This window comes from Eubalaena glacialis, chromosome 16 (genome assembly GCF_028564815.1).
Source record: "Eubalaena glacialis isolate mEubGla1 chromosome 16, mEubGla1.1.hap2.+ XY, whole genome shotgun sequence".
Classification (NCBI taxonomy): Eukaryota; Metazoa; Chordata; class Mammalia; order Artiodactyla; family Balaenidae; genus Eubalaena; species Eubalaena glacialis.
The window spans coordinates 80,553,635-80,580,749 of record NC_083731.1 but is presented as its reverse complement, the minus strand read 5'-3'; the positions used below and the strand labels follow the sequence as shown (position 1 = coordinate 80,580,749).

At 38.5% G+C, this 27,115-nt stretch overlaps 1 protein-coding gene and 1 pseudogene across 1 annotated transcript in view; one reads left to right on the top strand and one right to left on the bottom strand.

The window, feature by feature from the left end:
• The window catches only part of STARD13 (StAR related lipid transfer domain containing 13), a 401,131-nt gene that overhangs the window by 361,779 nt on the left and 12,237 nt on the right, over window positions 1–27,115 (bottom strand). Inside the window, exon 2 of the mRNA XM_061170637.1 lies at window positions 14,798–14,933. Within this exon, the coding sequence (XP_061026620.1) occupies window positions 14,798–14,827 (30 nt within the window). The 5' untranslated portion in view covers window positions 14,828–14,933. The remainder of the gene's footprint in view (window positions 1–14,797; window positions 14,934–27,115) is intronic.
• Window positions 11,460–12,421, top strand: LOC133076654 (polyadenylate-binding protein 2-like; annotated as a pseudogene).

The following is a 27,115-nucleotide window of genomic DNA, read 5'->3' as shown; positions in this document are numbered from 1 at the left end:
GGGAACTCCCACTCACCCCTTTGGAGGGATTAGGACTGGGGGAACACTTTGGTCCCTCCTTTCCTCCCTCACTTAATCCTCCCCCCAATTAATCCTCCCCTCTGGAGAAGGAGTGACTCGAGGTTGGTAAACTACAGCCCTGGGCCTGTTTTTGTACAGCCCACATATATTTACACATTTTAAATAGTTGGGAAGAAAAGAGAAGAATATTTCATGCCACATAACATGTATATGAAATACAACATTGTGTCTCCTCCAAATGTTATCTGTTGAAGTCCTAACCCCCAGTACTTCAAAATGTGGCCTTAATCTGCTTATGTGCAGATATAATTGGTTAATGTTGGTTATATTGGAGTTGAGTGGGCCCTCTAACCCAATATAACTGGTGTCCTTATAAAAAGGGGAAATTTGGACAGAGATATGTACACAGGGAGAACATCAGATGAAGATGAAGGTGGAGATCAGGGTGATGCTTCTATAAACTAAAGAATGCCAAAGATTGTCAGCAAACCACCAGAAGCTAGAATCAAGGCGTGGAGCAGATTCCCTCACAGCCTTCAGAATGAACCCACCCTCCCTACACCTTGATCTCAGACTTCCAGCCTCCAGAACTGTGAATACATTTCTGCTGTTTACGCCACACATTCTGTGGGTACTTTGCCACGGCAGTCCTAGCAAATGAATACAACAGCCAGCCTCATTTATCTACACGTTGTCTATGGCTGCCTCTCTGCAACAACAGCTGAGCTGAGGAGGCCTCAAAACCTAAAATAGTCACCTTCTGGTCCATTATAGTACAAGTTTGCTGATTCCTGATTCATCTAATTGGTGAGGAAGGGGAAAGGGTCACTAGGCATATACAGCCCATTCTCCTTGTTTCTCTCCTTTGAGAACTGTCTGGTGATCCTTCCTCAGCCCTTCTCGCTTCTACAGAGGAGGCCTGGAAATGTCCAGCTGATCTGCCTGGGACCAGTGAGTGAGTTCTATTCAGGATAAAAGGAAGAGGAAAATAGGAAGGCGATTTCGGGTCCAAGACATAGTCTCCAATCTAGATTTATCAGTGGTAACATTTTTATTGTAATCTCTTTCTGACACCTGTATATATTTCTCAGTTGGTTTCACACCTGGAAGAGAGAGTTACGTGAATCATTGGCCCCCACCAAACCTCAACTTCTTCCCCCTCATAGCAAAAGAGTGTTGGAAATCTCATTTCCTTCTTGAAGTCTCTCCAAAAAGGAAGGGAGCACTGATTTATTTTTTAACCTGTCCATATCCTCTCTGAATATGCAATTCTCATGACTCATTCTTAAACTCTAGACCACATAAAACCACTTGCAGTAATGCTCACACAAAGTTTAGGTGATTTTTTCATGCTATGACCCTATGTATTTATGCGAGTATCTGCATGCCCTTTTACAGAATAGATCTAAATTATTATAACCTTCCCCAGATTATGAGCTCCTGAGCAGGTTTCTGTTTAACTTGGTTAAACAGAAGGTCTGGTTTGATTAATAACCAACACAATGCTCCGCTAATTAATGTGGTTTCCCTCATTAATAAAAAAGACCCTACCAATCCCTTGCCAACAATATTATTATGTAGGTTCATAAGGAAGAGAAGATGGAAAAGATGCTGATGATAAATAAGAGCTATGTAGCTTGAAAATGTCAATCACTAATAAAAAATATCTAGAAATATGTCTGAGAAAGAAAAATCAGTCTCTAATCTGTCATCCATACCTTATTAATTTACTCAACCCATTGATATTTGTGGAAAATGCCTATTACACACAAATTCTCTCTGACATCCTATGGAGGGAGGCGATGAAAAATAATAAGCTAAAATGAACCGCTGGTTAAAGACCTTGACATTCAGGCAGAAAAAATCTGGTTTTGATCTGATAGATGTTCACAAAGAGTAGCTGAGAAAATGGAGTGTTTGGGGAAAATCATTCTAGCAGTTGTGAATATAGAGATCACAGCTAGATAATCTAAACTATGGACTTGTCTGGCCAGTGGGAAGGAAGGGCAGGGTAGGCCCCACAGAGCCTGTTGGCTAGAGGAATCTAAGGGTATTCAGGGAAATAACTCATCCAAAGGCAGGACAGCTGTGTTTAAACTCAGTGGGGCATTGTTAACAGCGTGGGGCTTGTTACCTGGATGTTTCTCTGGCACCTATGAACCTCTCAGGGAGAGGGGAATACAACACAAATGAAGTGAAAGAAAGTTTCCTGAAAGACTCTCTTGAGGGAAGTGTTTAACAGCATTTGTAACAATGGAAGCTGGGGGTGGGAGTGGGGCAAAGGTCACTTCCCCACTCAGGGGGTGACCTTTCTGCTGGAGCTCTGAGCTGCATTAGGGAACAGCCTAGGGCTGGACCAGACAAGTGAGAAAGCATAATGCTTGGGCAGCCTCAGTACCTTTGGAAAGTTTCAGCTGCTCCATGATATGAGCAGTGATAGATGACATCATGGATTCCAAACTGGATCATAAAATAATAACAATGGTACTTGCCACCATGTAGCCAACAAATCCAAGTCCCAAACATGTGTGGGCTTTTACCCACCCCCCCCCACCAAGATTCCTAGGGGAAAAAAGACCCTAAGACTGGTTGGCAGAAATTGTAGAGTTGTAGTTTTGGAGTTGCAATAAATGGGAGCTTCAAAGTGAGTGTGTGGTATGAGTAGTTACAATGAGTGTGTTGCTTCCAGGCTGCATGGCCTGGAAAACACAACTTACAAAGCGGAGGAGGTGATGTGGGACTGGAGTGCTGGTTGTGTTAAATATCAGCTGTGTGACATTGGTCAAGTCATTCAAATATTTTGGGCTTCAGATCCTGCATCAAAAATGTGGAATCTTTCAAATGTCCTGACAAGGTTGTGGTGAAGCTCAAATGGAATCACGTGTGAGCAAACCCTATATTTAAAGTGCTATAATTATCATTACAGGGAGTATTTGCAGAGCAGGCTATTTGTAAAAGGTTCTGAGTGCACTGATTTCCAGCTGTCACCTGATATGAAATGCTTTTGTGTCTTCCAAAGCCATTTTCCAAGAAAACAATTTTTCTCACTTACACAATTGTCTCAGCAAAACCTACAGCCACTTGAAATGACTGCTTTTAGGAGTGTCCATGTATGTCTGTGTACCCAAAGGGGACACGACTGGGAAAATGCAGCTGTAGCTGGCACAGGAGAAATGAAGGGCAGAAAAGCCTTTGGGGCAGTAGAAAGTGGGGACCATAAAAATCTTGGCCTTATTTTAACATTTCTCAGAGTATAGGAGAGTCAGTATGCGATCTTGTTGGTAGTGGTGGTTCTACTGAGAAATCTTAACTTTAAATTGCCTGCCAATCTCTATTTTGTGTGTCCAAGAAGAGCTATTTATTACTTTTATGAAGCCACCAAAAGCCCACATTGAGGGGGAGAAAAACTAACTATTGAGCAGTATATGCCCTCACACTAAATATATAATGAGAGTAATGGGCAGAAGGTTCTACAGATGGGCAATATCTGTTTTGATAAAACAAATCTAAGATTGCCCCCAACAGAAAGACAGCCCTCCCTCACCTCCACTAACTTTCTGTTACCCACCTAGGGGAGCACGTTTCCGAGATTTAATGATGTGCTGGGATGATGGATTTTCCCGGTTAGTTGTCCCTGATAGCTCACCTCCACAGAACAGCCCTTTCTTTAGCCAATAACAGTAACCCATGTATGTATATGAGTTTCACAATCAACAAAGCACTTCATATAGAGAAAACTTACTTTATTGCAGAAAGGCGATTTGGGGGCTCACTTAAACTCAGGGAGGTGATTATGCATATTATCTTTAGGACACTGCGTCCCCTTTATATCTATGTTCACGGGGTTTTTAGAGTCATGGCCTTCGGAGCCCACCTTTACTTCCACACTTGTTCCAGGGGCAGAGCTGTTTTTCTCACTTTCCTTAAGAAAACCAAGATCATCTTTGAATGAACTGCACGTTCATCCTGCAATTCAAGGTAAACCCTGATCCCCGTATATCTACCTGAAGTCTAACTCAGTGAATTCTACCTTAGTCACATAAACCTTCCTTAAACAGTCTGTTTCTTGAGGATAACTGTCCAAAGTTAGGTAATTCTCTTAACTTTCTCTCATTATTTTGTTAATACTCTCTCTGACTTAGATGCCCTAAGTTTATTTACTTATTTCTAACAATTTATAAATAAATCAATAAATAGATAGATAGATAAATAAATAAGTGATTTAGATCACCGTCATGTCTTTCCTTCTGGCTTCTTACTTAGAGCTGCTCTGTTCACCAGCCACGTGTGGCTATTGAACACTTGGAGTGTGGCTGGTCCAAATGGAGATAACACTGTCAATGTAAAATGCACAGCACATTTAGAGGACTTAGAACCCAAAAAAGAAAGTAATATCTCAGTGATAATTTTTGTGCATTGTTTACATATCAAAATGACATTTTAATATATTGGTTTCAATAAAATATATTATTAAAATTAATTTCACTTGTTCCTTTCACTTTTTTTTTTAAGTGGCTACAAAGTTTAAAGTTATATACGTGGCTCACATTATACTTCTATGGGCAGCGCTGACCTAGAGCTTTTAACTTTGCATTCTAGGTCTTTATCCTACTTCCCCTCCTCCTCCCTCATGCTTAATTCAAGCCCAAATCTCCTGGCCTATTTTCTTTTACTATGGCATTAACATCCCCACTGAACTACCAATTCTGTTCGATTACATCTGTCCTAGCCAAAGATGAGTTTCTCAGCCCACAGGTGGTGGGGGATAGATTTAAGTACTCACTACCACTCACAGCAAGTATGCTGGCCCTAAAGTTATTCCATTAGAAAAAAAAAAAATTTCCCTTATTACTGAAATAATGTCTGGAGACTTAATACAAAGTAGGCAGAACAATGGCAGAATATTCAGAGATATCCCTACTGGTCTTGGAAAGCAGAACTGACTTCCTGGAAAATTACATCCAGTAAGACAGTTCCACATGGAGTGAAACAAATTTAGTCCTGATATTCAAGGGAGTGCATAAAGATTCCTCTGAGAATGTGGAGTTAATAAAAATGGATGGTGAAACCGGTTGTGTTTTTCTTGAAGGGAGTTCATAGGCAGTATCAATCCAGCCCAAGGGAACAATGGGGCTGAATATTTTCCAAGTGCTTGACATAAAGAGCAAAACTTATTTTCTCCATTGTGGTCTGCCATTATTTTTACAATTCTGATATTTTTACAGACAAATCAATCCACACACAGACATGTTTATAATAAACCATTGTTAAACCCTGATGTTTTCAAACTTACAATGACCAGAATATAGGAAGAACCACCTGCCCTGTCTTCATGTCCTCTTTACCTGCTACTTCCTCCCAGCCATGCTTTCTTTCTCCAGCCTCAAGTTCTGCCTGGGACCCGTTAAAAAAACACTTAAGGCTTTAAGAGAATCAGTAAAAAAGCTGTGGGAAAGCAGGAACCATTCAGGGGGCTGGTCTCCAGAGTTCTACCCCTCTCACCCACCTCTGAGACAGTTTCCTGTGCATTGCTTGATTTGTTTTTATCTCACTGTTGCCAACTTTAAAAAAATGCACAGCGTGAGAATTGTGAGTTAAGTTTTATTTGGGGCAAAATGAGGACTATAGCCCGGGAGACAGCATTTCAGATAGCTCTGAGAAACTGCTCCAAAGAGGTGGGGGGATGCTCAGGATATATGTGATTTTAGTGAAGGGGGAGTACGTGCAATCAAGCACATATTTTTTGCAGAAGGTTTCTGCTAGTCTCGTGAAGGTTACAGCTAGTCACGAGGAGCAGACAGCACCATGAAGGATTTTAGTGCTTTTCTAGATATGATGAGATACAAGAATTGGGCTCATAAAATCGGCTCCTGAAAATATCGAACTATCTGAAGACCTGTTCTGCCAGTTTTTCCCAGAGCACAGAGTGCCTCATTTCTGCTCTCCACCTGAACTCCTTTCAGGGGGTGTTGAAAGTCAGCAGCTGCAGCAGCACATGATTTAATCCTTGTAGAGGTAGATGGCAAGTGCCAATGGCAAGTGCCAGTTTGCAGTTGACACTGGGTTACACGGCCAGAATTACCACCACCCCCCTCACAGATTTATTTGGATTAAGAGACCTAAATGGGAAGGAAACCCAGAAAAGAGGGGATATATGTATATGTATAGCTGATTCACTTTGCTGTACAGTAGAAACTAACACAACATTGTAAAGCAACTCTACTCCAATAAAAATTAATTTTAAAAAAAGAGAAACTTTTAAAAATGCAAATATTTCTGAGAGTGTTAAAGGGCTTTCAGAATTTTACATGTTGGTGTGAATTATTCAGTCAAACTGCCTCTCTGCTCCCCCTCCCCAACAAGTGATCAGCAGCCTACTCACTGCTTGTCTTCCTCAGTGGTAAGGACAGGAATCTGATTTCAAAATAAACAAACAGAAAACTGCCTAATGGGCTCCTCCTTAAATCTGCCAAGATATTAATATTTTAGCAGTTAAAAGAGCCATGTCAAGTCTTTTGAGACATTTTATGGCCAATTCACAGTGTTCTTTCTTGCAGTGGAACTGCGTCTTGAATTTCCTCCAGTAAAATATTGTGAAAACTAGGAAGCGTGAGGAAACTTCATTTTTGCTTCATGAAAGTAGGAGGCAGTATGGGACACCAATTTATGGTCCTATGGTCTTAACTGTGGGGAAGGAAATTTCATCTTTGGTTATGCAGCTATTTGGGGAGGGTGGGGAAGAGAGACAACACAGGTCAGGAGCGAAGGCATAGTTCACTAACTCACCACCCATTCACTCTCCCGGAACAGTTGTGTAATTACTAAAGAACATGTACCTCAGGAGACTGACATTTCTGACCAGAAATTCACAGTCACTTCTGCACTCTGTAAATCTTAATGGAGACATTCCTGGATGTTTAAAGTCTTTAGGACCCTTCTGTGTTGTTTATGGACCAAATCCATTTAGATCACGTAAACAATGGCCATCCCAATAGGGGCTGTCTTCCACTGGTCACTTAAGGTCATAACACATGCCCTACTCAAAAAGCCACAGAAAACATATCCTTGATGATTAAAATGTTCTTAAGCCCTGTTCCAAGTTCATAACACAGAAGATCAACAGTGGAGGAAACTTGAAAATTTAGGAAAGCATTATTTTTTCCAATCTTCTTATAGGAGATGATGCATTAGTAACACTTCTAAGTGCTACATCCAGGCAACCCAACGCCAAAACAGCAACCCTCACAAGGTTCTACACAGAGTAGGCACTCAATAATATTTGCCGACTGACTTGTTCAACGTTCTTTTAAAATCACTGTGAAATGTATATCCTGTTTTACTTATAAATGTATTTTCTCTAAATACCATCTTACCACAGATATCAACTCATTTTCAGGTGCCATCTGGTGTGTAACTCTGGCACAGGCGTATGTGCTACACAGGTCTGCAGAGTGGAGGATTTATTACCACAGCTGATGCTGCTATCCATTCAAGCCATAGAGGAAATATGTATAATCAGTAAAGGCTATAAAACGAACCAAAACAAAAGCCTTGAATTTTTCAGATACATAGTTTTAAAATACTTTTCAATAATTTAGAGGAGAAATATATTTGGTTGGTAGCTGGGGTGATCTCACGGGCAGATACATCTAGTCAGGGCTTCAAGAATGCAGTGGCCACATGTGGCTTGTGACTGCATATTTTCAACCCCACGACTGGGCTGTGTTCCTGAAACAGATGTCATTTTACACAGATGTGGCTCTGTATGTATTAGCTCCAGTAAATACTCTCTAAATCTGCAGGGGACAAAAGGAAGGACCTAAACATTCTAGAATAGTTAGTCATAGTTAATCATGAAACACAATATAAATACTAGTGTCTTATTCTCTAGGATATTACATTTTTAAGAACAATAATGAGCAGTCTCTACATCTGCTGGACCACTACTTACATACAGATAGTCCCTGGGAATTACTACCTCAGCCTAGTGGCCAAAGTAACTCTGCTTCCCCCACAGCCGCTGCTATGAGGATATGTTTCACATGTCCTTCTCCTCATTCCTTTGACCATGCAAAAATCCTTTGAACTTTCTCCCACTGTGGAGCCCACGCTAGGATCCATCGGGTTGTTATGCTAGAAATGATGGCAGGGGGGAAGGAAGGAGAGGCTGGATATCTCCTGTAGCATCATCACCTGAGGCTTCTCCTCTCTCCCATTTCCACTGCTACCTCTCCTCCAGCTAAGGTACAGGATCATGTCAAATCTCTAGCCCCTGTTCCATCCCAACTCTTACAAAGCCTCCAGCTATTTCTTAACTCTTCCTTAGCTTCTTTAGTTAGCTTCCAGGAAATTCACTGACTACAGGTGGCCTCCAAAGTATAGATAAACATTACGTGAGACCCATCACCTGTCTTATCTCCCTCTAACACTCTTTTGGGAAAAATAAAAAGTATCCATAGGAGGCTTTTATGTGGAGCCCCTTTGCTCATTATTTCATAACTTCCAATGAAAACCCTTAGAAAACTTGCAGAAAAAAGAATTGTCCTTGCTGGAACTACTTTCCTTATTTCTCACTCGTCAAGGACTGAAAGACATAATAGTTGAAAACAAAGAAGGTGGCAGTGGAAAGGGCAGCACGATGCCCAAACCCCAGTCCTCTCAGGGGAAAAAAAAGGGGTGACCAGAAGTCTGACCTGGGTGGAAAAATTTCTCTAGAAATTTCTCCTAGATAGAAAGTCTTCATCCATGACAACTCTTCAATTCTTAACATCCTGGAACCCATAACTTTTTGTGGTGTGAATGTGTATACATCTACCTTTCTAGTGTTAAAACTTTGCCAAAACATTAGTCCAAATGTGTCTGAGTAGCAACTCCTATTCAGTAGAAAAGAGACTCTACTGAAATAACTAGAAGATACTACACACTGAACATTTAATGAGTACCTATAATTTTCAGTTACTGTGCTAAGCACTTAGGTTACTGAGATAAATGACACAGTCTGGACTTCAAATGCTTCAAGGTTGGTGAAAGGAAAAACAAAGAAATATATAAATAATATTAATGTGACAATTGTTAGAAGAACAGGGCCCTTCCTATAGACTGAGTCTTGAGAACCTAGTAAAGTGAATCAATGTGAAGAAGATAGAAAGGGAATTCTAGGTTAAAGGAGCGAAAGATGCAAATATGAAGAGTGTGAGAAGAATTCAAAAGTAGTTTGATATGGCTGGAATATTGAGTGAAAGATGGAGGAGACAAAAGAGGAGAGGCTGGAGAGGCTGTCATGGCTAAATTGTGAATGGCTTTGTCTTACATGCACAGAAATTTGATTTTCTAGCACAAAAAAAAAAAAAAAAATTGAAGACATTGAAGGATCTTCCCATAGAACAGAGACATGATCAGATTTAACTTTTTAAAGGGTCACTCTGTTTGTATTTTGGATAATGGATGAGGGGTATTTGATACTAAAGACCAATTAATAGGCTGCATTTCAGGTGAGAGATGGACCACCCAGAGCACTGGCATTAGGGATGAAAAGGAGATGAGTTAACACCTCATTAGAAATGCAGACTAGAGAGGACATGGTGACAATGAATGTGAGTTTAAGAGAGAAGAACAAAAATAGGGTGACTCCAGGTTTCTGGCCTGAATGATGAATTGACTGAAAGTGTCTTTCACCAAGACAGGAGAAGACTATCAAGTTCCAGACTGAGTCTGAGGTGCATTGGAACATGCAGTTCAAGATGCCAAGACAGCCAGCCAGGCACAAGGGTCTGGGCTCTGGAGGAAGATGAGGATGCAGATCCAGGTTATGGAGAATATATCTGATGGAGCTGGCTAGTCCACACCCCAACCCACACCTACTTCCCTGCCCAGAATATAACTCTCTGCATCACCCTGTCCTGTGCCTTCCACCCACCCGCGAGTCTGGGAATTAAGCATAAATCAGAAGCTGCTCATGAGTCACTGGCTTCAGAAATGGGCTTGACCTGCCTTCCCAAATTGAGAACAGAGAAGCCAGAAAAGCCCCAGATTTTCAACTGGTGGCTGTTTGTCTTTGCTTTCTTTTAAATACCTTTCTTCGCCTTGGCAACCTGGCTGTCTGAATTTATAGTTTGGACTTTCTGTTTGTGTCAACCTAACCTGGACCATCCCCTTAGCCAGGTCACAGTCTGTGCTAGCCCATATGATATTTTCATAAAATTTAGGAAAAAATGTCCTCCTTGTTGGCATTCACTGTCTCAAGGACTCACAAATTGGTGAGCAGAAGATATCTTTGTGCTGATTAGAAAAGGTGACCCTTGTGCAGGGCGTACCATCCGTATGTGCAGCCTGACTTCAGACTGAGATATCTGGCTCTGTGGTGAGGATGTTTATGCCCAGTTTAAGTCCTGAGCTGTTCGTGTGTCTCACTTGTATTGGCAGCTACCATGAAGAGCTTTCTTCACTTCACCCCTAGGCACATGACATCTGAGATGAGTAGACAGAAACAGTCCCATGAAGGTAGAAGGCTATATTCCAAACTTTGGAAATGTTCTACTGAAAGTATATAGACGTCTTGACAAGCAATAAAGGGTGACACCTTGATCCTCCATCCTCCGCACAGCACTAGCCCCATGGGAAACCTGCCTAGGGCTGGTGGAGGCCTTGCTCTCAGTATTTGGCAGCCAGGGCTACATTCAGAAATGAGCACACATTCCTCAGACATGTTCCACCGGGCAGTGAATTCTGCACATCTTTATGAGTGAAACTGGGTTTTGCAGCCTAGCCTGAGAAAATATGAAAATGACAATAAGTCAGATGAATGAATGTACATCCGGCTGGCATAAATCTGTGTGGAAGGATTTGTCTCCTATCTTGGAAGAAATCTAGCTAATGGCAAACTTCCTCTATTATGGGACCTCTGAGTTCATGACATATTCAGAGGAAATAGAAGTGAGTTGGCTCTTTAGAAAGTATTCCCTAGAAAAGGAAAACAGCAGGGAAAGCTTTCAGAAACCATTGTTCATCTACTGAAAGATTTACAGATAGAACAGCAAAAAAAGTTGTTCTGCCAAACTGACCCCTGCTTGCATGCTGCCTGTTCATATGTGACTTGGAAGGAATGCCCATGGCACATATTGGTGGTAAAAACATAAAACAGAAAAAGATTCTCAGAGGCAATATAAATCCCAGTATTAATATCTGAGGCTATGTATTCCTCCTCTCCACACCCTATGTCAGTGAGAATTGGCTGAGCACTCAGATTATAATATTGTTCTGAATGGACCAAAATATGAAATAGTCCCAAATTTCTTAATAGTTTATACAGTTATCCTGTCCTTATCCTAAATGAGCTAATGGAAATAAATTACCTGCTCCAGGATAATTAAGAGCTTACTGTAAAAACAAAGTAATCAGAATAAAAATAAAAAGAATCTTTAGAAAATCAGCGAAGGGCGATGGCGGCGGCAGCAGCAGCAGCGGGGGCTGCGGGCGGTCGGGGCTGCGGGCCGGGGTGGCAGCGCCGCCATCTTTGCCCGGGGCCGGTGGGGAGGCCGGTGGGGAGGCCGGGGAGGGGGCCCCGGGGGGCGCCGGGGACTATGGGAACGGCTTGGAGCCTGAGGAGCTGCTGCTGGAGCCCGAGCCGGAGCCCGAGCCCGAAGAGGAGCCGCCCCGGCCCCGTGCCCCCCTCCCGCCCGGGAGCTCCGGGCCCTGGGCCTGGCTCATGAGCCCCCGGCAGCCAGGAGGAGGACGAGGAGGAGCCGGGACTGGTCGAGGGTGACCCAGGGGACGGCGCCATTGAGGACCCGGAGCTGGAAGCGATCAACGCTCGAGTCAGGGAGATGGAGTAAGAAGCTGAGAAGCTAAAGGAGCTACAGAACGAGGTAGAGAAGCAGATGAATATGAGTCCACCTCCAGGCAATGCTGGCCCAGTGATCATGTCCATTGAGGAGAAGATGGAGGCTGATGCCCGTTCCATCTATGTTTACAATGTGGACTATGGTGCAACAGCAGAAGAGCTGGAAGCACACTTTCATGGCTGTGGTTCAGTCAACCGTGTTACTATACTATGTGACAAATTTAGTGGTCATCCCAAAGGGTTTGCATATATAGAGTTCTCAGACAAAAAGTCAGTGAGGACTTCCTTGGCCTTAGATGAGTCCCTATTTAGAGGAAGACAAATCAAGGTGATCCCAAAATGTACCAACAGACCAGGCACCAGCACAACAGACCGGGGTTTCCCGCAAGCCCGATACCGTGGCCGGACCACCAACTACAACAGTTCCCGCTCTCGATTCTACAGTGGTTTTAACAGCAGGCCCCAGGGTCCCGTCTACAGGGGCCGGGCTAGAGCGACATCATGGTATTCCCCTTACTAAAAAAAGTGTGTATTAGGAGGAGAGAGAGGGAAAAAAGAGGAAAGAAGGAAAAATAAAAGAATTAGGAAAAAAAAAAAAGAAACACAGAAGATGAAAAAAAAAAAGAAAGAAAAGAAAATCAGCTAAGATGGGTCCCCAATGCCTCTTTAATAAATTACATTCCCTTAAGAGGCAATAGCCAATGGATTATAGCATCACATTAAAGATGATGTCTTTCTCCTTTTTAACTTTCATTGTTAATCTTAAAAAAAGAAAATCAATAGATTTGTAATAAATGCTTTCTTCTTGGGCTGAGAAACACTCTAAGAAGAAAGCCTTGAGTAAAAGTTTGATGTTATCCATCAGTCGTTCTTCACCAAAAAGAAACGAAATGTGGATCACAGTAAATATAATTAAGATGTGCTGTATTTTTCTTTTCTTTTTTTAATTAAAAATAATTGTCTTTTAAAAAGTACACTTTATTTTTTCAAGCAGTTTTAGGTTCACAGGAAAACTGAGTCAGAAGCACAGAGATTTCCCATATACTCACTGACAGACCCCACACACGTACACAGTCTCCCTTACCAGAGTGGTACATTTATTACAACTGATGAACCTACACTGACACATCATAATTACCTAAAGTTCGTAGTTTACCTTAGGGTTCACTCTTGCTGTAAATTTCATGGGTTTTGACAAATGTATAATGACATGTATCCACCATTATAGTATCATATAGGATAGTTTCACTGCCCTAAAGATCCTCTGTGCTCACCCCTCCCTCCTCCCTAACTCCTGGCAACCACTGATCTTTTTACAGTCTCCATAGTTGTGCCCATTCCAGAATGTCATGTAGTTGAAATTATACAGTATGAAACCTTTTCAGATTGGCTTCTTTCACTTAGTAATATGCATTTTTTCCAAAGGCATTACAAAATTCCCAAGGCAATGAATGCTATGGCGTAATGATAAAGAGCATGAAGACTCAGACTCAAGTATTGGTTTTGCCCCTTTGGTCAAGTTACTTACATTTCCTGGGCCTTGGTTTGCTCATCTATAAAATAAGGATAACATTAATACCTATCCCACTAACTTTATGATGTTGTTGTGAAAATCAGATTTCTTTTTAAAAAATGGAAGTAATAATGCCTATGTTGTAGGGTTGTCGTATGGATTAAATAGGCAATGTGTGTGAAGAGCTTAGCACTGTGCCTGGAACATATTACATATTTAATAATGGTAGCTGACAATTTTCAACTTAATGTGTGCTGAATATTTTCTATTTGACCCTCTAAAACTACTCTCTGCTCTTTTCCATCTTCCTTTGTGGGGCACAATTGCTAAAGAACACATGAATTGAGTGCCCTTCCCTCCTGATTTCCTGATGAGCTCAGCTAATAAAAAAAAGGATAGAAGCTGGGAGGGAGAGAGATGGGTGTTTTCTCCCTCTGCCTATTCTTTGTCAAGCTGGAGTCTGGCTGTGGCTGCAATCCTCTTCAAAGGCCAAAGATCCTCCTGGGCAACAGTTGTTGGTTTCCCTTAAAGCTGCCCAGACTTTTGTAAGTAATCTCTTAAATGATCTCTTTTGAGGTAATTTAGAAAATTTCTGTTGTTTCCTGTCAGGAAGACACATAATATTTTCCCTTCATATTTACTTGCAAAATTATTATTACTCTTTTCATTGTAAAGCAGCCAGGGAATCATAAAATCAAAAACCATAAGTAACTCTATAAAATCTTGCACATTAATAATATCCCTCTATATCCAACACTGGTCAGAATTTATGAAGATGTATCAATACTTTTGGATTCAAATAAAAAATGTGAAAAAAAATTAGAAATTTGGAAAAAAGTTATAAATATTAAAAGTTGTAAAATATCTATAAGAAAGGCTGGTCAATTTTTCCTCATTAAAAATATACCAAACACAACAACAACAAAATTCCTGGGCATTATTTAGCTTGGTAGAGCAAAGACAATTATTTAAACAAAGTGTATTTAATGTTTATAACTGATGTTTTGCAGTTGTATTCCCCAATCTGATGCCTCTTTTCTGGAACACTGATCACTGAGATGCATACTATCCTAATAGAGAAGACTTTTATAATAATAGTTCAAGGAGATCTTCAACTGCAGCAGGAATTTTCACTAATAATTAAGAAGTTAATTGAAGCACATATGATCTACTGCTATGACTCTACTTATCACAATGGACTATCAATTTTATCTTAAAATCACAGAGTGCATTTTTTCCAATTTTATAAATATTAACTATATATGTTTTTCATTACAAATCATGCTATAATAAAAAACAGGTCAATCTTAATGTTTAACTTAAAACACAAAAAGTAATAGAGAACATGCAAATATGGCACTCTCTTCACTGTATGAGTGGGGCATGGCCCTCCACCCAGAATATTCTGTAAGAAAACTACTTACTTTAGTTTTTGGTCGAGCTCCAGTTGACATTTGGTTTGGCACACCATCAAGATTCTGAATGTTTCCAGTTTTATTTCTACAAATTCCTTCCTTCTGATGATTTTTCTAAAAGATTACTCTTCAGGTTTATAGAATTCTGTAGAAAAAAAATTTTAAACAAGTTTTTTCATGTACAAAGAATTATTCTCAGGCAATAATTCAAATGAATTACTCAATAAAAATACATTTTTCAAAAACCTGAATGGTTTTGAAATTTAACATAAAATGTGAGAATATTCCTAAATAGCAATAATGTTTCCAAAGACATTTATAGTTAGGCTCAGTAAGATCAGCCCTAGTAAAGCCTGTAAACTTGTAAATATAAATTTATAAACTAAAAGTAATTTTATACTACCAAGGTAAAATATAGTACTATATTGGCATATTTTAAAACTTTTTAAAAAGCAAAACCAAAGGTATTTAAAAACTTGAAATAAGAGGTGGCTCATTCAAAGCCACAGTATTCTTTTAAGTTTTAAGATCTCAATTTATATATTTTGTAATAGTAGGGAACAAATTATAAAATTTTATTTCTGAAGATTAGCTGTAGAAGTAAAATGAGTAAAGATGTTAGCATAAAGAGAATCCTAAACTTTTCAAATACAGTAAAAGTTCTTCTTCCAAAATGTTAAATTCTTATTGAAGTCATTGTTTGTTTTCACTAATTCTTCCTATCACTTGGAAGTCTGCCACATCTCTCTATGTCCAAGTTCCTTATGTAAGTTACCTAGAAGCCTATGCTGCAGTGTTCTGTCCTGGTTTATTCCTTCTGAAAAAAGGACCAATGTTTTCAGAAGGAAAGGTTGGAAATGTGAATTTTTCATTTAACTAAAAATTTAGTCATTGCTCATCAGGTTGTTCTTTGGGGTGGGAAATAAAACATCTAGAATATACAGCCTTACGTGTAAATCTAGCACGGCCAAATACTAGCTATATAACCTTGGACTTAATTTCCTCAAATCTAAATTTAATCACCTATAAAACAATACCTTCTGACTTCTACTGAACACTTCTTTGTGCTTGGCATATTTGGCCAATGGAATGTGAGTACAAAGGAACATGTCAAGTCTGAGCAGAAACTTCGTATGTTCTGCTTGGAAATTATAGTTTTCTTACTCTTGATGCTTACAGAAATTCCACTGTGGGAAAAAGAAATAAATATGATGATGAGAATAATGATGATATGGTGTGATAACAGGCACTACGTTAATGAGTTTTACATATTTACATTTTGGGGAGAATCTCCTGATTTGATCTTTTGAACAGAAATTTACTAATTCAAAAATGTCTGAGAAGGGTTTGAAGGACCTAGAAGAGTGTGTACATATTCTGCCCTTGAAAAAAGACCATGAAGGATCTAACAGGGTCTTGGCTTAATTCAAATGCACAGTGATTTTAAAAGGTATGAAAGTTATTAAACTGGAGAAAAAACAGTGGCAAATTAGACTATGTTGGACAGGCAGTCAGTGGTGCTGGCAATACAATGAGTTGGCCAGTGAGTTGACCAATGAGTACTACACTCTTCTGACTACTGCTAATGTCCATTTCTGCTGGCTGGTGTAGACAGTTTGACAGGTGCCTAGAAGAACACCCACTGTGGGTTCATTTGTAAAATGAGGATGACGCTGGCACCTGTTTCAACAGGATACTGCATACTACATGAAAGCCCCTTCAGTACTGCTGTAGCTGCTATTGTAACACAGCCTCTTTTTCTTTGGGAAGTTACGGACTGTATCTTATTTAGGAAAAACTAACATTTGATTACAGAATGTTAAGCACAACATCCTATGTATGCTACTTTCACATGTATTCCCTCATTTTTTTCTTCTCAGTAACTGTGAGGGGGGTCCTGTTGGTTGAATTTTATAAAAGAATTCCTAAAGAGAACAAGTTGCTTGACTAGGATCACACAGCAAATGAAAATGCTAAGATCTCTTGATTCTTCTCAGTAACTTCTCTCTTCCCCCATATTTCTCTTTGTATCCTGGCCCAGCCCCACTTCCACAACCTCGCCAGTCTAAATCTCAGCAAGGGTCTGTTCCATCATAGCCTTTGTTCAGCTGGTTAACGGGCTTGGGCTCCTTTTAGCCCTACTGAAGACAGACACCTGTGGAGGCAAGGAAATGGGGCTGAAACTGCAGGAAGGAATTGACCACTACAACCCAGCAGTTTTGTAGAGCTCCTGTGGCCCAGGTACAGCCACTTACAGCACTTAGTGAACATATGCTAAGGCACTTTATAATTTTGATGCTGTTATAATACAAATAATATCCTTTCATAAAATTACATTTTCTATATTCTGTTACTTGCATATAGTAATTCAATTGATTTTTTTGCTTAATTGATGTTGTTTCCATAAATATTTGTAAGCTTTCTGATTAACCTTATATATTTTTGGGGGGCTGTCTTTGTACTCTTACATCAGTGACTAATGGTAACTTTGTTTCTTTACCATTCCTCATTCTTTTCTATGATTTTCCTTATAAGTAGGCTCGGCCTCCAGTCAGAGGTGGTAGTATCCTGATTTTATTTCTGATTTTAAGGAGAATGCTTCCAGTGTTTCTCCATTTAACTGCAATGCTGACTGTACTGGGTTTTGTTTTTTCTTAATCAGGCAGTTCCATTCTTTGATCAAAATTTTTTATATGAAAGGATGTTGAATTTTACTGAATGCATTTTCTCCATCTATTAAAATGATCAAATTTTTCTTCTTTAATCTCTTAATTTATAAACTACATTAATTAATTTTATGCTAAACCAACCATGCATTTCTGTATTGTATTATCAAAGTACCCTTCTAGTCTTTAAGATTAGTTATGATAATGAAGATTGGAATTTGTCAAATGCCCTTTAGATAACTATAGACTTATCAATGAACTACAGTAATAGATTCATAATTATTAAACTATCATTATATTCTTGAGATCAACTGTGCTTGGCTGTGGGAAGCAGTTCCTTTAACTCTTATTGATTTGGTGTTTTCTTTGGTCTTTTTGTACCCATTTTCATTTTTTGTCCTCTTAAGTTTTTGTGTCAAGAAGACATTAGTTTCATAAAATAAATATGGAAACTATGCCTCTGTATAAATAAGATGTAGAAATTTTATATTGCATGAGAATTATCCATTCTTTGAAAATCTCAAAGAACCCATAGGCAAAACTCTTTGACCCTTAGAGGGAGGTTATTTTTTTGATAACTTTAAAAATTTCTCCTATTGGTTTACAGTCCATTTTTGTAAGTTACTCCTGAGTGAATTTTGACAATATATATTCTACTACACTGTCTATTACATGAAGTTTTTCAAATTTTTTAGCAGACCTATGTAGACTCTTGCACTTTGAAAATCATATTGTATCTGATATTATAGCCCTCTTGTTTCTGTTCTATTTATATTGTCTAGTGGAAAGAGCCTAACCGAGGATTTAGGTTAGACAGACTCAAGGTAGATAAGCCAACTCACTTGTTAGATCTCAGCTTAATCACCACTGCCTCTGGGAAGCCTTTCATCACTCCTGGTAGATGTTTCTGTGAATTCCTATATTTCCTCTAGCAAAACATTTCTCTCACATTATTACTGTAATTTGTTTAATGAGCAGCTTCTATGTTAAATTGTAAGCTCTAGGAGGGTAAAGAGGAGGTCTGTTTAATTTCCCACCAAGCACCTAGCACAGAGTGAGTATTCAATAAATCTATGTTGAATTAACAATTACTTTTTTCCATGTCCTTCTCTGCTTGTCTCTTTCATAAGATCATAGTTATAATGGACTTTTATAGCTACCATACCAAGAGAGCAGAAGAATGATTAAAAATGCCAGCTCTGGAGCTAGAGTACTGGGTTCAAAGCCAGGCTGTGCCACTCACTAGCTGTGTGACTATGAACAAATTATTTCACTTCTTCGTATTTCAGTTGCCTCATCTTTAAAACCAGAAATAAATAATGTTTTGTACTCATTAGATTGCAGGGAGTTTATATGTGTGAAACACTTAAAAGTGTGTCTGGTACATAGCAAGTTGTGAATTAATGTTAGCTATTGTTATGTTAGTACATGACAGGTAAATGCATGGATAAAATAATAAATCTGTAAAAATAGAGAAAATACAATACTTGCTCCACCTCTGGCCTTCTCTGAGGATCAAGTGATGTGAGTTTTAAATAATACAAGCATTTGAGGTGTTTTATTAAAATCATTACAAACGGGAAGCCCCAGTGGCCACAGGAAGAGAACTGTTTTATTCTTTGGGAAAAAGTGACAAGGGCAGAGAAATACTTAATTAGGTTTTGTTCCTTATTGGAATTTTTCTTTAATATTTTAGCCTCTACTACAATAAAACTACATTATTTTAAATACACAGCTTTAACAGTTTAATATTTTTGTAACTACAAAATAACTGAACAAGAATATTTCCTGAGACTTGATAGTTCTTTGGGAAATAATCTCTCACTTTTCAAATATCTTTTTTTCTGGGTCTTTATCCATTACTTACTTTTTATAGTTCACATTTTATTTAAACAATGTCTCTTCATTTGTTTTTCTTACGTTGACAAGAAAAATTTTAAATGCTATCCTTGTAGTTATTCTCAAAGTTTGCTATGTATAGGTATTAGCCCTAGAATACTGAACTTCACTGACATAACAATCATTGAATATTTTCTGCTACATACAACCAAGCCATGACATAGGATTGCAAGAAACCAAATAATAAAATTCTCTTCCTAATCTTTGTTCGAATTTCATATAAAGAGAGCTTAGGAAAAAATTCCTAAGATAAGGTATTTATGCTTATGCAAATACAGCAAAGAATGAGGTGGGTCATTGTTGTTGATTGTCCAAACCTGGAGAGACAAAGAGCAAATTCTTTTACCCATTCTGCTCTTTTTAGAATAGAAGAACAAAAACACAGAAATACATAAAGATAATCCTATTATTTAAACAATTCCAGGGACATTTCTAAAACTTAACATACACTATTCAAATTTTTACATAATATTTTAAAGTATAACATGCCATTCTTTAATTTCCTCATTTGCAAAGAAGTATCTCACTAGTTAACTTAGAAATTGAAGATCATTACATTTGATTTTTTGGAGGAAAGCACAATGTTTATAAAGAAACATACATTTTAAAAAACACTTAAAATACCGGCTATCAATATCTAATTGCAACAACAGGTATAAATGATGTAACATCAATTTTGATCCCAAATATAAAGGGTCAAAGCCATGCATAGACTGAAAGTTGCCCTTGCCATTTATTTTTCAAGTAGTAGATTTGTCCTGTATCTCAAAAAAGAAGCTTGTGTAATTAACTTTCAAGGACCATTAAAAACACAAAGAAGAAATTTAAGCACACATGAAAATTTTCCCAAGCTGAGTAAGGTAATTTGTATTGAATTTATTTTTGACAGTGTTTCTAATCTGTTCTTCCCATAACTGAGACTAATTAACTTATCCTGCTAAAACACCAAGAAAGGCACATTTGATTCCAGATCTATCTGAAAAATGAGAGACCTTCATTTTTCATATTCCTATAGCTGGACACAAGAGTCCCCTTCTCCATCACATTAATGATAACTACCATTTACTTAGTGCTGTGTAGTGAGAGCAGGCTGCTGACTAAATTCAGGTCCTGATTTCTGTGCTTACTGTCATGTGACCTGAGCAAGTTACTTAAAGTCTCCATGTCTCTGCTGTCTCATTGGACTAAAATGGGAATATTAATAAGACCTACTCATAGAGTTTTATTTATTACTTCCCATTTGATTTTTTTGGCCCATATTTTACCCAGGATATTGTCACCGCTTCAGGATGCCAGTTTTAACTGCATTATATTCTCTATGAGAGCTATGACTATACCCTTTCTGATGGGTTAATTACTACAAAAGGTTACCAAAGACCCAACATGAACAGACTAAGAAGAAAATTACTGCCATACTAATTGAAGAACCCAAATGTCTCTTCTAAATCCTGTGATGTGATCCATTAAAGATAGATAAAGTGATGGAATAAAACATGAGATGTGTGAACACAGAATACTCACAATTATGTATAGTTCTACTTAACATAGTGACATGTAAGACAAGCGTTTGTAGTCTCGTGGTTTTTTTTTTTTTTCACCTGTACATAGTTGATTAGGTAACTGCATCTTTTCCCTGTACCCAATGGCTTCCTTAGGCAAAGTATCTTTGGAGCTAATCTATTTCCTGTCTCTTCTCATTCATTCATTCATTCATATGCCAAGCACTGTCTTAGCACAGGGAAAACAAAAATAAATACAACATATTTTCTTTAAGAGCTCTAGTCTACAGAGAAAGGGTCATGTAGACATAATATTACAGGGATTTAAGCCAAAGTATCGTATAAAATGATATGAGAACACAGACAAAAGAGCAAATAATTCTGCCTGGGGAAAAGGAAGAGTTCATAGAGGAAATAACCTTTAAACTGAGTTTTGAAGTAAGAATAGTAGTATTTCAGGGAAGGGAATCCCAAGGGCATGGAAGCACAAAAAGAATACAGCATGTTCAAAGAATAGTGAGGATTTTTATCTGACTCCATCTGTTGATGCCTAGAGGATAATGGCAGCAAATGATGTATGAAAATTAAATGTGGTCCTCAGATAAAAAGCTACATATTAAGGAATTTGACTTTTCTCTGTAGGTAACAGGAACCTTGAGGATTTTTGGTTTTGTACTGTTGTACTTTACAACTGAGAATGTTAAGAAATATAGGGAAACTATATAAATATCAAAGAGTTTTAAACACGCATAATAGACATCAGTATCTCAAAATTTCTCATTTGAGCTTAACTCTCCCTTGCCTCTGCTCCCTCCTCTTTGTGACCGATTTTTCAAAATAATATTTTTATTGGAAAAGAAAGTGGAGATATAGAAAAGCACACAAAACAGATGCACAACTTAACGAATTACTCAAAGGAGAACAATCTTAACCACCATCAGGTCAAGAAGTAGAAGTTTGCCAGAACTCCCCCTCCAACATGCAAAACCCCTCTAAATCCTCCATACCAACTGCAATCCCATTCTTCCTTCTATAAGGAATCATTATCCTTTTACAGTAGTTATTTCCTTGCATTGTTCATAGTTTCACCAGTCAAATGTATATCCCTAGATGCTAGTCTTGCTCCTTTATATATTTTTTGATATGTCTTTTAAGTCTCTTTTAATCTAAAACTTATTTTTGCTACAAGTTATCTGTTGAAAAATCCAAGAGTTTTCTACACTGTAGAATTTTCCAGTCTCAATTTTACAAATTGCATGCTCAATACTTCATTACAGCTTGTTCCTCTGTCTTCTGTTTTTCTGAAGATCAGCAGTTGAATTATATTCAGGCTCAATCCCTTTGGCATGACTTTAGGTAGTGTTGAGTGCTTCCATGAAGAGGTATATAATGTCTGATAGTCCTTTTTATGATATTAGTAGCCATTGATGCTAAATACCTATATTTATTAATTTATTGGGGGTTGTAACGCAATGATATTTTAATTCTTTTTTTTCATTCATTAGTTGGAATATATTTATACAGAGATATTTTTCCTCATTTACTATGTGGTTACCCAGTGTTACAGTTCATATAGGAAAGCAGGATAAATGCCCGAGTCTTTAACTTCTTTTGTTAGTTTTCCAGATAATGAGTTGGTTCCCCATCATCCTCCAAAAGAGATCAGTTGGGTTTTTAAAAAAAATATCGTTATGAATTCATGGATTTAAATACATGTGATGACTTTTAATCCATTGCAACTATTCTCAGGATTGAAGTAGTCCTATCTTTCGCTAGTGGGAGGCTTTTCAAGTTGGCTCCTAAGACCCTAGTTGTGTTTGATAGTTCCTTACTATAGTATGACAAGCTGTTGTAGTCTCATCTTGTATATTTCCTCCCTTAAACCTACAATTAGAAATTTCTTCAAGAAGCCCTGGCTTCTTTTAATGAGGAATCGTATTTCAAGAACACAATCTGCACAAGAGGGATAGTCATTACGACTGGGTTGGTCACTGGTTTCTAGACGTTTTCAATGAGACAGAGAGAGATATTTCAGGAGTTCATACTGATAGTTCTAATCCAAATTTAGGACTATAAAACTTTTATGTAATCTCTAAGCTATTATGTCTGTACCTCCTTTCTTCTTCACTGAGAATATTGGTTCCCAAGGACATAGGCTATGACAGAATTAGAATATCCCATAATCATTTTTTAAGATCTATTACACATATGATAGTCTTAAAATAACAATACTGATACAACTGCCGACATGAGTACCAGAAACGCTAAAAAATTTGTTTGCATATGCTCTCCCCAATTCTCCCTTCCTACTTTTTTAGCCATTATATATTATACTCTTGTCCTCTTAGCCTTTGTTTAGCCCTAATTCTACTAAGAACTATATATTTAATGTTCAGCACCTGTCCTTATGTTGATGTTTCTCTTGTCATGTGGTTACCTGAAGTTAATTCTCTAGTAGATTCTTCAGAAAGGGTTAATGAGCCCCTGTGCCCTTTTTACTTGAAAGTCAGTTTTGCTGGATACAAAATGCTTGGCTCATATTTTCTTCCCTTGAGAATCTTAAGATAATCTTATTTTCTTTGTGCATAAAGTGTTGCTCTTGAAGTTTGATAATTATCTAATTGAAATGTCTTATAAATCATGTGCTCTTTTCTTCTCCCTAGATATTCAATATTTTATTTCTCTTTAAAACCCAGTAATTGTACGCTACAATATCTTGGTGTTAGTCATTCTGGATAATATTCTTAAGTATATGATGAGTAACTTCAAATCCTTATTTCAGAAAAATTTTCTTGAATTATAGTTTTCAGCATTTCTTCTGGTTCCTTTAGTTTTCTTCTTCTTTGATAACTTGTGCTTTTTTTAGTCCCTTTTAAAAAATTATTCTATCCCAAAGTCATAAAAGTTTTAAAGCTTTGACTTTCACTCTTAAGCTCTTAATATACCCAGAATTGAGTTTTGTGTATGGTGTGATGTGTGTACATATTCTTTTCCTGAAAACATAGGAGAAAAGTTTATGTTGTTTGGGTTATCAAAAGAGTTACACTTCTGAGCAACTGTGTGTTTGTATCTCATGGAATTATGAATTAATTTGATTCATATGTGGTGTCTGACTCAGACCTGAGGAATGTAAAAGTGTAGCAGTGGCCATGTTGGCTTAAGGCAGCAGAGCAAAGAGAAAGAGCCATGTTAGGAGCTAACTGTATTTCTACACACAGACAGGCCAAGGAAAGACAAGTGGTTCTTGTGAAACATATGGGCACCTACCAGACAGAGAGATCAGAGAAGAAGTCTCTTAAAAGAGACTACTTCAGGTGAGGAACCAAGATGGCGGAGTAGAAGGACGTGCTCTCACTCCCTCTTGCGAGAACACCAGAATCACAACTAGCTGCTGGACAATCGTCGACAGGAAGACACTGGAACTCACCAAAAAAGATACCCCACATCCAAAGACAAAGGAGAAGCCACAATGAGACGGTAGGAGGGGCGCAATCAGAGTAAAATCAAATCCCATAACTGATGGATGGGTGACTCACAGACTGGCGAACACTTACACCACAGAAGTCCACCCACTGGAGTGAAGGTTCTGAGCCCCATGTCAGGCTTCCCAACCTGGGGGTCTGGCAACGGGAGGAGGAATTCATAGAGATTCAGACATTGAAGCCTAGTGGGAACTGATTGCAGGACTTCGACAGGACTGGGGGAAACAGAGACCCCACTCTTGGAGGGCGCACACAAAATAGTGTGCGCATCAGGACCCAGGGGAAGGAGCAGTGACCCCGGGGGAGACTGAACCAGACCTACCTGCTAGTGTTGGAGGGTCTCCTGCAGAGGCAGGGGGTGGCTCTGTTTCACTGTGGGGACAAGGACACTGGCAGCAGAAGTTCTGGGAAGTACTCCTTGGCGTGAGCCCTCCCAGAGTCTGTCATCAGCCCCACCAAAGAGCCCAGGTAGGCTCCAGCCCAGGTAGGCTCCAGTGTTGGGTTGCCTCAGGCAAAACAACCAACAGGGAGGGAACCCAGTCCCACCCATCAACAGTCAAGTGGATTAAACTTTTACTGAGCTCTGACCACCACAGCAACAGTCAGCTCTACCCACCACCAGTTCCTCCCATCAAGCCTCTTAGATAGCCTCAACCACCAGAGGGCAGACAGCAGAAGCAAGAAAAACTACAATCCTGCAGCCTGTGGAACAAAAACCACATTCACAGAAAGATAAACAAGATGAAAAGGCAGAGGGCTATAAACCAGATGAAGGAACAAGATAAAACCCCAGAAAAACAACTAAATGAAGTGGAGATAGGCAACCTTCCAGAAAAAGAAATCAGAATAATGATAGTGAAGATGATCCAGGACCTCGGAATAAGAATGGAGGCAAAGATCAAGAAGATGCAAGAAATGTTTAACAAAGACCTAGAAGAATTAAAGAACAAACAAACAGAGATGAACAATACAATAACTGAAATGAAAACTACACTAGAAGGAATCAATAGCAGAATAACTGAGGCAGAAGAAAGGATAAGTGACCTGGAAGACAGAATGGTGGATGGAATTCACTGCTGTGGAATAGACTAAAGAAAAAAGAATGAAAAGAAACAAAGACAGCCTAAGAAACCTCTGGGACAACATTAAACGCAACAACATTCACATTATAGGGGTCCCAGAAGGAGAAGAGAGAGAGAAAGGACCAGAGAAAATATTTGAAGAGATTATAGTTGAAAACCTCCCTAACATGGGAAAGGAAATAGCCACCCAAGTCCAAGAAGCGCAGAGAGTCCCATACAGGATAAACCCAAGGAAAATCACGCCGAGACACATAGTAATCAAAGTGGCAAAAATTAAAAGCAAAGAAAAATTATTGAAAGCAGCAAGGGAAAAACGACAAATAACATACAAGGGAACTCCCATAAGGTTAACAGCTGATTTCTCAGCAGAAACTCTAAAGTCAGAAGGGAGTGGCATGATATACTTAAAGTGATGAAAGGGAAGAACCTACAACCAAGATTACTCTACCCAGCAAGGATCTCATTTAGATTTGATGGAGAAATCAAAAGTTTTACAGACAAGCAAAAGCTAAGAGCATTCAGCACCACCAAACCAGCTGTACAACAAATGCTAAAGGAACTTCTCTAAGTGGGAAACACAAGAGAAAAAAAAGGACCTACAAAAACAAACCCAAAACAATTAAGAAAATGGTCATAGGAACATACATATCGATAATTACCTTAAACGTAAATGGATTAAATGCTCCCACCAAAAGACACAGACTGGCTGAATGGATACAAAAACAAGACCCATATATATGCTGTCTACAAGAGACCCACTTCAGACCTAGGGACACATACAGACTGAAAGTGAGGGGATGGAAAAAGATATTCCATGCAAATGGAAATCAAAAGAAAGCTGGAGTAGCTATACTCATATCAGATAAAATAGACTTTAAAATAAAGAATGTTACAAGAGACAAGGAAGGACACTACATAATGATCAAGGGATCAATCCAAGAAGAAGATATAACAATTATAAATATATATGCTCCCAACATAGGAGCACCTCAATACATAAGGCAACTGCTAACAGCTATAAAAGAGGAAATCGACAGTAACACAACAATAGTGGGGGACTTTAATACCTCACTTACACCAATGGACAGATCATCCAAAATGAAAATAAATAAGGAAACAGAAGCTTTAAATGACACAATAGACCAGATACATTTAATTGATATTTATAGGACATTCCATCCAAAAACAGCAGACTACACTTTCTTCTCAAGTGAGCACGGAACATTCTCCAGGATAGATCACATCTTGGGTCACAAATCAAGCCCCAGTAAATTTAAGAAAATTGAAATCGTATCAAGCATCTTTTCTGACCACAACACTATGGGATTAGAAATGAATTACAGGGGAAAAATCGTAAAAAACACAAACACATGGAGGCGAAACAAAACGTTACTAAATAACCAAGAGATCACTGAAGAAATCAAAGAGGAAATCAAAAAATACCTAGAGACAAATGACAATGAAAACACGACAATCCAAAACCTATGGGATGCAGCAAAAGCAGTTCTAAGAGGGAAGTTTATAGCTATACAAGCCTACCTAAAGAAACAAGAAAAATCTCAAGTAAACAATCTAACCTTACACCTAAAGGAACTAGAGAAAGAAGAACAAACAAAACCCAAAGTTAGCAGAAGGAAAGAAATCATAAAGATCAGAGCAGAAATAAGTGAAATAGAAACAAAGAAAACAATAGCAAAGA